The 13,362-nt window shown below is 44.6% G+C and overlaps 1 protein-coding gene across 1 annotated transcript in view; it reads right to left on the bottom strand.

Moving 5' to 3' along the window:
• The window catches only part of GLT8D2 (glycosyltransferase 8 domain containing 2), a 34,925-nt gene that overhangs the window by 12,986 nt on the left and 8,577 nt on the right, over positions 1-13,362 (bottom strand). Inside the window, exons 4-6 of the mRNA XM_030214919.1 lie at positions 7,671-7,763; positions 4,679-4,859; positions 2,635-2,752 (exon numbers count right to left, since the gene is read on the bottom strand). Of these exons, the coding sequence (XP_030070779.1) occupies positions 2,635-2,752; positions 4,679-4,859; positions 7,671-7,763 (392 nt within the window). The remainder of the gene's footprint in view (positions 1-2,634; positions 2,753-4,678; positions 4,860-7,670; positions 7,764-13,362) is intronic.

Below are 13,362 nucleotides of genomic sequence, written 5' to 3'. Positions count from 1 at the left end.
TGGCATAAATGCACAGGAGGCAAGGCTCATCCAATTGAAAGGAAGCTCTGGAATGAGGGAACATAGGATGAAGGTGAAAGGGAACAGATTCAGGAGTTACGTGAAGGGTGGTGGCTACAAGGAACGGCCTCCCGGTGGAGGAGATGAAGACTGTAATTGATTTCAAGAAAGCTAGGGACAAGTACATAGGATGCTTAAGGGACAGGAAGGGATAGTAGATGACATGGGTGGGCAGACTGGATAGACCATATGGTCTTTATTTGCCGTCCTTTTCTATGTTCCCATGTGACATTTATACCAGCTCCAGGTACCTAGTTTTGATGCATCTACTATTCAGGTTATGCTAGTATTTCTGTCATGGAACCTACTTACCTAGGCTCCTATCATGCAGCCCTGGGGCTCCTAATGGAGGCACCCAGTTATAGAATCACCTCCAAGGAGTGCATGCATACAGATAAGTGTTGATTACATGCGTAACACATTAGAATAATGGCATAGATCTGCATATGTGTGCACATACATGTAAATGAATACATATCTTAAATAGCACATATTTTAAAGGCAGGAGTACATATAGATGCAATCTGGGTGGAGAATGGGTAGGATTCACACTTACACATTGTGATAAAGTCACCTCCAGGATAGTTGGGTTAAGGCAGTTTCAGTCTGAAATACAAGTCCCAGAAGGCATTGCAGGCAAGGAGCCAGAGGGTGATATGAGGAACCCGGACTGGACTCCTAGCTGCAATCAGGGAAGACATGGGTGTAAACTGGCAGGTTGTGTAGAGTGGCTGCCACTAGGCAGAAAGAGAGTTGGGAAACCCTGTGTACAGGAGCTTATCATTGGTCTCATTAGTCTAATGCTTAACTCAGCTGGTTTGGGTGTGAGGAAGCTAATGGAAAGAGAATGATTGGTGGTGATAGCTGAAGCCAGGGATTGATTAGGCGGGTGGGAAGGAGGCCTAGCAGAGGAGTTCAGTTCAGGAGAGAGAAGCAGAAGGAGAGAAGGAGTTGCAGGCTGAAAACCCTTGGGCAAGGCGGTCCCTAAAGTACTGGCAGTTACAGGCTGAGAATCCTTGGGCAGGGAGGTCCCTAAAGTACTGAAGCAGGCTGAAATTCCTTGGGTGAGAGGAAGTCCCAAAAGTATTGAATTAATTGTGAAGCTGATGCAGGGGAAAACCCTTGGCTAGAAGGAGTCCCTAAAATATTGAACGCTCCTGAATGTAAAGAGGACAGAAGGTAGAAAATGCTGCTTGGTGACTGAACTGTGATGATGAACGGAAAGAACTGTTTGTCTTGGGAATTGAATTACTGTTTATTGTGCACTGGATAAAGAGCCCAGACTGGAGCTGACTGTGAGCCTGTATTGAATCCTGGTATGTGCTATGCTGCTATTGAAACTGTGTACTAGAAACCTGCATGGAATAAAAGTCCTTAAGATTGAAGTTACTGGTGGACATCTGTTTCTTCACTGTACCGGGAGCCTGTGGCTGGACGAGATTGTTCTATCCTTGGCTGCACAAGAGAGGTAACCGTTTACAACATGTACCACCAGAACTTTTAGACACACACTCTTATATTCCTTTATAGAAAAAGGTCCTGTCAGATGCCCTCTGGGCATCTAGCTATAGAATTACCCCCGTTCTGCCTGGGTGGAGTTAGGGCAGAAACAAAAAGCTATTCATGTAACAGTCATATTCAGCTGCTATATGGATGGCACAGGTGGTTTATTTTAGGACTGTAATCAATGCCGCTGACGATACGTGTAATAATGCTAAATCTGCATTTTTTGTTGATGCCTCAGCCAGCATTTTCAATATTGACTCTGCTGCTTTTATTACTAGAGATACTTTTGTTAATACGCAAAGAAACATCATGTCAAAGACCCATGAAGCTACAAAAAGGAAAAAAATATATATAGAGGTAATATGTAATAAATAATTTTTTAAATGTATAATTTGTTTATATAATGTGCTCAGGAATTCAAAAGTGTCACATATCAATTAATGAGAAGGCAGCTTGTAACACATCATAAGTACAGCCAAACTGGGACAGACCAAAGGTCCATCAAGCCCAGCATCCTGTTTCCAACAGTGGCCAATCCAGGTCACAAATACCTGGCAAGATCCCCAAAAAAGTACAAAACATTTTATGATGCCTATCCCAGAAATATTTTCCCCAAGTCCAATTTAATAACGGTCTATGGACGTTTCCTTTAGGAAGCTCTCCAAACCTTTTTTAAACTCTGCTAAGCTAACTGCCTTTACCACATTTTCTGGTAACGAATTCCAGAGTTTAATTACACGTTGAGTGAAGAAAACTTTTCTCCGATTCGTTTTAAATTTACTACTTTGTAGCATCATCACATGCCCCCTAGTCCTAGTATTTTTGGAAAGCGTAAAATACTAGGACTAGGGGGCATGCAATGAATCTACAAAGTATGTACACTCAAGTAGACTGAAATATATATATTATTACTTTCTATTATTATGACTACAAAAAGTTAAAAAAAAAATAAAAAAAATCAAAGCGTGTACTTATCTGAGTGAGGGTAACAAAAATCTGTGTTTCATTGTAAGCTTTCTCAGGGGGAGGTGAAATAAAACCTAAATTGAAACACACATATATACTCACAGGCTGCAGAAGGTCAGGGCGTGCTGCATCTGGTCTGATTTTCCCTTTAAGGACCAGAGGATTGAATTCCACAATTCTGAATTTTATTTCTTTCAATTTGGAATGTTCAATCCACTGTCTGAAATGCAAACCAGACATTAAAGTGTAAGACAATTCATGGGTGCAGCAAAGGGAGGCAATGCCCTGTAATAATTCCTAATCAACCTACTTTCCATCTTATAATTTCCCACTATTTAGGTGCCAAACTCTGGAATGCTCTTTCTCTGTATTTCAGAGCTGAACCCTCCCTTTGAAAGTTCAAATCCCTCCTCAGAACCTACCTTTTCTATGAAGCTATGAGAAAGGAAGTGTTGATGCCCCTGTACAAGTCGTTGGTGAGGCCCCACCTGTTCAGTTTTGGAGGCCATACCTTGCGAAGGATGTTAAAAAAATGGAAGCGGTGCAAAGAAAAGCTACAAGAATGGTATGGGAATTGCGTTCCAAGACGTATGAAGAGAGACTTGCTGACCTGAACATGTATACCCTGGAGGAAAGGAGGAACAGGGGTGATATGATACAGACGTCCAAATATTTGAAAGGTATTAATGCGCAAACAAATCTTTTCCGGAGATGGGAAGGCGGTAGAACGAGAGGACATGAAATGAGATTGAAGGGGGGCAGACTCAGGAAAGATGTCAGGAAGTATTTTTTCACAGAGAGGGTGGTGGATGCTTGGAATGCCCTCCCGCGGGAGGTGGTGGAGATGAAAACGGTAACGGAATTCAAACATACGTGGGATATACATAAAGGAATCCTGTGCAGAAGGAATGGATCCTCAGAAGCTTAGCCGAAATTGGGTGGCGGAGCAGGTGGGGGGAAGAGGGGTTGGTGGTTGGGAGGCGAGGATAGTGGAGGGCAGACTTATACGGTCTGTGCCAGAGCCGGTGATGGGAGGCGGGACTGGTGGTTGGGAGGCGGGGAATCCTGCTGGGCAGACTTATACGGTCTGTGCCCTGAAAAGACAGGTACAAATCAAGGTAAGGTATACACATATGAAATTATCTTGTTGGGCAGACTGGATGGACCATGCAGGTCTTTTTCTGCCGTCATCTACTATGTTACTGTGTTTTACTATGTAAGCTTTCAGCCTCCCCCTCTCTTGATGATCTTCCACTTGTTTTTCATTTTCCTTCCTTGTTTTATGGTCTCCCTTTCCTTCTTTCTAGCTCTTCTCTGTTCCTCTACACTGATTTTGCTTTAGCTGTTTTAATCATTGTAAACTGCGTAGACACCATTGATGGATAATTAGCAGTATATCAAGCAAAGTAAATAAATAAATAATTTAACTGTTATCACTCTTTGGAGATCATTTACTAACAGTGTGCATTAATGGCATTAGGATCTGCGATCTGTCGCAGGGTCCACGTTATCTTGTGGCTGTTAGTGCGTGTTGTCAGTACATGACCTGCTTTATTGTTCATTATCTGTCAAACATACTGGGACATACTGTCTACTGGAAAGGTTGAGAATATAGACACTGGATACCAGTAGCCACGTTTGCTACCACAAGCTATAATTTCAGCTTTAAGAAATGTAATGAATAGTAGCTGAAAGTTCTGTGGATCCAGAACCAGTCCAAGGGTATGTAACACGCCAGTTAAAACTTCAAATACTCACTTCCCTTCCTCACCATCTGGCAACTCTGGGTGTCGGGCACAGTAGCGATGGTGGGCAGGAAAGAGTGGGGTTCTTTCCTGCCCCCAAAGAAGCCACAAGACCACCAGGGTCTTTCAAGGTAGAACCGGGAAGGGCCCACTTTGATTCAGGATGTGTGTGTGTGGGGGGGGGGGGGGGGGCTGTAGTGTGCAGGAGGGGGGGGGGTAGTGATGGAGCGGCAGGTAGTGACCTTTACTGCCCGGGGAGGGGGGCCCCAATGACCTTTACTGCCCGGGAACCCTGACCACTGTCAGTCTGCCCCTGCCTTTAAGAGTCCTTTCCCCTCCCCCCATCTCTGTCCTCCATGTTCTCCATTAGGCTCCTCCCCTCTCTCTCTCTTTCTCATTACCTGATATGGAACAGGGAGTTCTTTAGTGTGACAATGTAGAAAATCACATTGGCATCTGTATTACTGGAGATACTATTGATTGCCGCTATAGTCCCTCCCATTCTGCCTGCAGCCGCACAAATCACAACAGGTATCTCTTCTTCAACGTCTTCACGATTGTCATAATCCTCTGGCAAGTTCCCTCAAGATGTAAAGATAAATAGTGAAAGCAATGTTAAACAACTGTGCCCCAGTTCTGGTGCATATCATCAGAATGGTATGGTAGCCATGTTAGTCCACTCTTAAGGTTATCAATAGAAATCAAACAAAATAAAACATGGAAAAGAAAATAAGATGATACCTTTTTTTATTGGACATAGCTTAATACATGTTACCTTTCAGGGTTCTAACTATGAAATCACTGGTGCAGTGTCCTGGGCCAGCATTTTACAAGACCAGGACACTGCACCAGTGATTTCATAGCTAGAATCCTGAAAGGTAACTTTAAAACAATACAGGAACGTAAGACCTTTGAAGTCAGAATGATTGAATATTTTGACACCCAACAGACAGGACTTAACAAGGATCTGGGTTTTCTAGCCCATTATAAACCATAAAATTGTATTTCTCTGTTTATCACCATCCTCCCATCTACCCACACCCATCCTGTTAGAATATCAATGAAATGCTTTGATGTCCCCATGCATACCTCCTACCCACCCCCACCCTGTCAGACTGTCAAAGTAATGCTTGGATGTTTCACTTATATATACTATCTGCTACCACATTTGCTTATTTCCGATCTGACGAAGAAAGCCAACCTTCGAAAGCTAATCAAGAAATGTATTAAGTTATGTCCAATAAAAAAGTATCATCTTATTTTCTTTTCCATGTTTTATTTTGTTTGATTTCTATTGATATCATCAGAATGAAAGCTAATGTATGGTGCAGCACGTTGGCATAAGGAATTACCTGAGTAATGATATGTGCCCCTTGGACTTTTATGCTGGACCTGCTGCTGGTTTAAGCTGAAACTTTTTCTCACCCTAAAGTTATTTTCACAAAGTGAAACCAAAGATACAGCAATGACTAATGAGAAGGTGCGACAAGAGGTGAAGAGGGCCATTTAAGTTCTACAGCAGGGGTACACAAGTTCAATCCTCAAGGGCTACGCAAGGGTCAGGTTTTCAGGAGATCCCTAATTAATATGCATGAGATAAGATTTGTATGCAATGGCAGTAGTATGTATGCAGATCTCTCTCATGCATATTCATGAAAACCCCAGTGGTCAAGATGGGTGATTCCTTTCTGATGATATGGCAGATCAGTCATTCTTCAAATACATAACTGCACTCTAGCAGCTACATCACTGGAGGAGGATGGACAGACTGGCTGTGAAAGGAAGCCTTTTATTACTACTAGCACATGGAAAGGGAAATGGGACTTGACATACCGCCTTTCTGAGGTTTTTGCAACTACATTCAAAGCGGTTTACATATATTCAGGTACTTATTTTGTACCAGGGGCAATGGAGGGTTAAGTGACTTGCCCAGAGTCACAAGGAGCTGCCTGTGCCTGAAGTGGGAATCAAACTCAGTTCCCCAGGATCAAAGTCCACTGCACTAGGCTACTCCTCCACTAGCAACATTCCATGTAGAGGCCTGCCCTTGCAGATCAGCAATGCGGCCGCGCAAGCTTTTATTCAGGTACTTATTTTGTACCAGGGGCAATGGAGGGTTAAGTGACTTGCCCAGAGTCACAAGGAGCTGCAGTGGGAATCAAACTCAGTTCCCCAGGATCAAAGTCCACTGCACTAACCACTAGGCTACTCCTCCACTCCATGGAGCACTGCTGTCCTATCTTTCTCGCTTCTTCTGATGGCTCTTCTTGCTCCCAGCCATAGTGCCTGTATAGACACACATTTCCTCATTCTGAACGTAGCCTCTCTCATGTCATATGCTGCACTTATGCAAAAAGCCCTGAGATTTATACAGAGGCAGACAGCAGGAGCGATTTGGCCTTTTGACATTTTTCACATGTTGAAAAATAGATATTTTTGTGTCAGCTCAGACGATATCTGACTTTCTCCTGTGGATTGGTTCATCTATTTAATTTTGCATGCCTCTGGACTGCACAGGTCTCACAGTCACTCATGCTGCTGCACATTCTGACACTTGTCATACCCCTATTCATTTTATTTATTTAAAAATATTTATCCACACCATTTTCTTTCTTACTCAATTGTAAATGGAATAAACTTTTTGAACTATTAGTTTTAGCGCAAGCTTTTTCGTAATTGTGGCCTGCTTGGGCAGGAGCAGATACCACAGTTCCGTTTGCAGCCTGGTACACGTGAATGCCGAGTCTGCTCAGTAGATGTCACTGTTGTATAATGACCAAGGGCCCCTTTTACAAAGGCGTGCTAACTTTTCATTTTCAGCATGTGTTTAATGCTAAGACGCTTATTATATTATTATGGGCATCTTAGCATTTAGCGCACATGAATTTTTAGTGCACTCTAAAAACGCTAGTGCGCCCCCCCCCCCCCCCAAGACTCTGAAGCCTCTTTAGTATGTAGGTGCCTCTTTTACAAAGCCACGCTGCCGATTCTCGGTGCGTCAAATGAGAGGAAGGCCATTCGATTCCTATGGGCTTCCTCTCATTTGCTGCGCGGGAATCACTAGTGCGGCTTTGTAAAAGAAGCCCTAGTATAGGTATTATTAAAATTATATCTTTGTGGTCAAGAAGGCAAAACAGCTGTAGGACCGCAACTAGTTATTTCCCTAGGTAACAAAAATAATTCTTTGTAAACTCAAAGATAGAAACTGAAGCACATTTTTGGTTGGTACGGATCATTCCAAATTAGCACAAACTGAATAATCAGTAGCCCATATGACCCAAACAAGTCTGCCACCACGATGCCTAAACAATGCAAGACGTGAAAAGCAAGGTCAGAGAACTCTCATAATTATTGTGCTTTGTCTTTCTGTAAATTTCTCTGTCATTTGCTTACCTGGTTCACCACTTCGAATGGATTTCTTGTGATTATTATTGTACCAAATCACAGTTGCAGTCAGAAGAAGAAGAAACAGCAAAATCTGATTAACTGAAATTAATAAAAGCCAGCTAATTAAAAAGCAAAGTAAAAAAGGAAGATTTAGGGACCCATTTACCAAATAGCATTAAAAGGTGGCCCACAGTGGCGCTGGTGCATGGGATTGCCACATGTTGATTTGCCATGCGCCAAGCTGCTGGTAGCCCTACCGCCCTTTAGTAAAAGGGCCCCTAACAGTTTCCCCTTAAATTTCAGCCCTTATTTTATTTATCATGTATTTATTTCTCACATTTAATATTCTACTTTCTCAAACAGCTTAAGGTAGCTTATAATAATAAAACATTGATAAATATTTAAAAATTAAATTAATGCCTGATTTAATCAAACTTAAATCGAAGGTTTCACAAACTAGTAAAAATATACAAATAAAATCCATGCCCTCTCTATGTCAGGGCTTCCTAGGGCTGGCCCTACCACTAGGGCAACACAATTTGAGCAAAACCAGTGTGTGGCAGTCAGGGTCACTAAACAAGTATCAGCCTGGTCAGCACAGGGCCTTCAGCAACTATAGAGCTCAGGCCTGCCTCATCCTGTCACCTCCAAAACAGGAAGCTTGGAGACAGCAGAAAGCAGCAGGCCTTGATCACATATGGATGCTCAAGACCTCTGACCAGCCACTTTGATTCTTGTTTAGTACCACAGCCTTGGGTGAATTTGGTGGAGCAGCAGGGACAATGAGTGCAACAAGGGGTGAGGGGACGGGAAGAGGCTTGACACTTGGAGAGATAGGAAGAAGAGAAGTTGGACACCTGAGGGGTATGGAAGGGAAGACGCTGGACACAAAGAAGATTGGAAAATGTAGAGGAGACAATGGACATAAAGGGAAAGGGCCTTGAGCTACCCCGGTGGGTAGGAGAGGGTATGCAGGGATGAAGGTATGCCTAGGGTGTCAGATACCCACAGGCCAGTCCTTGGGCTTCCTGAGCCTGCCACAAGGAGCCCACAGCCAGTTAGGTTTTCAGGATATACACAATAAGTATGCATGAGATAAAACCTTCATTCATCAGCAGCCCAGCATATGCAAACATAACAATATAAGAATTGCCATACTGGGTCAGACCAAAAGATCCATCTAACTTAATGTACTGTTTCCAACAATGACTAATCCAGGTCACAAATTCCTGTCAGGATCCCAAAGGTAGCAAGATTCCATACCACTTACCCCCAGGGATAAGCAATGGCTTTTCCCAAGTCTATTCTTTCTGGAGACCCTGAAAACACGACTGGATGTAAGGTCCACAGGACAGGTTTTAGAGGCCCTGCTGTAAGTCTTTGAGTTATTGCAACACCTTTTTGTTTAGTATCCCCCCTGCTTACTAAGCTGCACTAGCAGCTGCCATGCGCTAATGCCAACACAGCTCATTCACTTTGAATGGGCTGTGTCGGCATTGCTGTGCAGCTTAGTAAACAGGGGGGTATGTGTTTTATTTTACTGATTTCAGCTCAATGCAATATTTATAGAACACTAGTAAAAAAGGCCCGTTTCCAAAACCAATGAAACAGGCGCTAGCATGTGGCTTTTTTTGTGTGTGTGTGTGTGTGTGTGTGTGTGTGTGTGTATGTGTCACAAAGTTATTTTGTGTGTGTGTGTGAGTGTGTGAGGGTGCGGTGTGTGTGCAGGTTGTTGATGTGTGTCTTTTTTTTGTTTTGTTTTTTGCTTGGGGGTTGGGGGATGTGCTGTGCTGTCCTTGGTCGCTGTTTGCTGCTGGCTGGGTCGCGGGTAATCCTTCCAGCTGGGCCGCAGCTTGTCCTGTGCGCCCACGTCCCTGTTGGTGACGGGCACGTTGTTTTCCGGCTCCTCTGACTCCATGTCAAGCGATCCCAAATATAGTCTGTGCTATAGGCCCTCTGGCACTCTTCAGTACTGGCATTAGGCATTTAAAAATTCCCCCCCCCCCCGGTCTATTTTTGCACATACCCACAGCAGGAATATTCTTCTCTCATTCCAGCGGTGGTTCTGTGCTCTCTGTACTGCACAGATAATGAGCCATTCGGCTGGGGAATGCTCCTCCCTTATTGTCACGTACTTTCCTCTGATTGGTCCGTCTTATTGCCTAGTGTTGCCTGGGAACGGTGTTGTGATGGTCCTTTGTGTTTCAGAATGTTGAGGGTGTTTTTTCTGATTGGTCCGTCATGCGAGGGCGGGGCAGAGTGACATGGTCAGTGCTCTGGCTTCACCACCATGAATCCATGAACCCTTCAGGGAGTGACTGAGTGACTTCAGAACGTTGTCTTCAGAACGTTGAGGGTGAGTTTTATTATAGTAGATGAGAAGTACTCAATGCAATATTTATAAAACACGAGAAGTAACAATATTCAACACAGTAACATAGTAAATGACAGCAGATAAAGACCTGTACGGTCCATCCAGTCTGCCCAACAAGATAAACTCATTTTACATGGTATGTGATACTTTATATGTACACCCGAGTTTGATTTGTCCTTGCCATTCTCGGGGCACAGACCGTCGAAACAATTTAAAACCAGTTAAGTTTTTCACCATTACATTATATTCACTGCCTCTAGTTTCCTGTGGCAATTCAAGGGTAGACACTGGCAAACTGTCTGAATTAGTTTGCTTATTTAATAACGTAAATGTATTTTTATAATAAAACTAAAACAATTTTTCAGCCTTCTTTTCAGTCTGTGTATTGTATTTTATATTACGTGTATGTATATATATATATCCTATATAATAAAACGCACCTCCAACGTTCTGAAGCTGACTCCGTGGAAGTAAAGCCTGAAGCATTCGTGCTCTCAGAAAGGATGCATCCATCTCCTGAACTGACGTCACGTACTTCCGGGTATGTCAAACGCAAAAGCTGACCAACCAGAGGTGGGAGGGCGGACACAAAAGCTGACCAACCGGAGGTGGGAGGGCGGGTGCACAGCGGTGAATGGATCGATTGTTCAGTGGGCCTGCACGCTGAGCTGTGCAAGGCAGCGGAGGTTGGCCGGTTGGTGGAGGGCCAGAGATTTGGCCGGTATCGTTAGGGGCAGGGGAGAAAGAAGAATTGCTGGGTGGCTGGAGGGGGGTGGCAGGGGAGAGAGGAGCATCGCTGGGTAGCTAGAGGGGGAGCAGAGCAGAGAGGAGAATCACTGGGTGGCTGGAAGGGGGGCAGTGGAGAGAAGAGCATCGGTGGGTGGCTGGAAGGGGGTCAAGGGAAAATGGAGAACCGCTGGGTAGTTGGAGGGGGGGGCAGAGGACAAAGGACAATCGCTGGGTGGCTGGAGGGGGGGCAGGGGAGAGAGGACAATCGCTGGGTGGCTGGAGTGGGGGCAGGGGAGAGAGGAGAATCACTGGGTGGCTGGAAGGGGGGCAGGGGAGAGAAGAGCATCGGTGGGTGGCTGGAAGGGGGTCAAGGGAAAATGGAGAACCGCTGGGTAGTTGGAGGGGGGGGCAGAGGACAAAGGACAATCGCTGGGTGGCTGGAGGGGGGGCAGGGGAGAGAGGACAATCGCTGGGTGGCTGGAGTGGGGGCAGGGGAGAGAGGAGAATCGCTGGGTGGCTGGAGGGGGGGTAGGGGAGAGAGGGGAATCACTAGGTGGCTGGAGGGGGAGCAGGGGACAGAGGAGACTCGCTGGGTGGCGGGAGGGGGGCAGGGGAGAGAAGAGCATCACTGGGTGGATAAGGGGGGGGGCAAGGAAAAAGGATAATCGCTGGGTGGCTGGAGGGGGAGCAGGGGACAGAGCAGGCATGCTCGCACCCAGCAGTCTTACTCTCTCTCTGTCACACACACACACTCGCACATTCACTCTCTCTCTCTCACACACACAGTCACTCTCACACACACTCTCAAACATACACAGTCCGACAAAAACCTTGCTAGCACCCGTTTCATTTGTGTCAGAAATGGGCCTGATTTACTAGTATATATATATATAAGGTTTGGGGAATTTTATGGATGGAGAATCTTTGGTATCAAAGTGAGGGTGGGGAAAAAGAAGAGATCTAAGAGTAGAGGGGGAGAGGAGGAGACAGGATCAGGAATAATGAGGTGAGGAAAGATAGAAGATGGTGGATGAAGAGAAGACTCCAGATTTCTTTCCTTTTATTTTTTTTTTATTATTTTATTTATGAATATACATAAATTTATGCAATTTAGAAAATAACAAATTAAAGATATATAGAGGGGCATAATTGAACGAAAACGTCTATCTCCATGGGCGTTTATCTCCGAGAACGGGTCCGTGAAGGGGCGGACCGAACCGTATTTTCGAAAAAAAATAGACGTCCATGTTTTATTCGACAATTTGTGAGCTGGGCGTTTTTGTTTTTCAGCGATAATGGAAAATGAAAGCGCCCAGCTCAAAAACGAATAAATCCAAGGCATTTGTTCGTGGGAGGGGCCAGGAGTCATAGTGCACTGGTCCCCCTCACATGCCAGGACACCAACCGGCCACCCTAGGGGGCACTTTTACAAAAACAAAAAAAAAGGTAAAAGAGCTCCCAGGTGCATAGCACCCTTCCCTTGTGTGTTGAGCCCCCCAAATCCCCCTCAAAACCCACTGCCCATAAGTCTACACCATTATTATAGCCCTAAGGGGTGAAGGGGGGCACCTACATGTGGGTACAGTGGGTTTGGGGGGGGGTTGGACGACTAATAAGCATTAAGCAGCACAATTGTAACAGGGGGGATGGGCCTGGGTCCACCTGCCTGAAGTCCACTGCACCCCCTAACAACTGCTCCAGTGACCTGCATACTGCTGCCAGGGAGGTGGGTATGACATTTGAGGGTGAAAATAAAAAGTTGTGAAACGGCATATTTTGTGGTGGGAGGGGGTTTGTGACCACTGGGGGAGTCAGGGGAGGTCATCCCCGATTCCCTCCAGTGGTCATCTGGTCATTTAGGGCACTTTTTGGGGCCTTATTCGTGGAAAAACAGGATCCAGGAAAAGTGCCCTACATTCTCGCTAAAAACGCATATTTTTCTTCCATTATCGGCGAAAGGCGCCCATCTCTGATCGCCCGATAACCACGCCCCAGTTCCGCCTTCACCACGCCTTCGACACGCCCCATCAACTTTGTCCGCATCCGCGACGGAGTGCAGTTGAAAACGTCCAAATTCGGCTTTCGATTATACCGCTTTATTCGTTTTTGTGAGATAAACGTCTATCTCCCGATTTGGGTCGCAATATAGGCGTTTTTCTTTTTCAATTATAAGCTGGATAATATGATTATCAACTTTAAATTTAACTATTTGCCCACAAAGTAATTAGATCCAAGAACAAAGAATGCATTATAAAGGAAATTAAGAAAAAAAAATTAATATACAATCGAGTGGAAGGAGAAAAAATCATGCACAATTCGACATAGCGTTTACTACCAAGAGGATCAACCTTGTTCTTTACTAGAAATAAATTGAACTAAATTCTTTGGGTCCAAAATTATATAAGTGGATGAATTCATGGAGATCAAGCACTTACATGGAAATTTAAGGAGAAAGGTTGCTCCTAATCAGGTAACTCTCTCCTTTAACATTAAGAATTCCTTTCTTCTTCTCTGAGTGTCTTTGGAAATATCCGGAAAAATCTGTATTTTGGCACCCAGGAATTCAGAGTTCAAGTGGCGGAAATACAAACAAAA

Source organism: Microcaecilia unicolor, chromosome 9, assembly GCF_901765095.1.
Source record: "Microcaecilia unicolor chromosome 9, aMicUni1.1, whole genome shotgun sequence".
NCBI lineage: Eukaryota > Metazoa > Chordata > Amphibia > Gymnophiona > Siphonopidae > Microcaecilia > Microcaecilia unicolor.
This window is presented reverse-complemented; position numbering and strand designations above follow the sequence as displayed.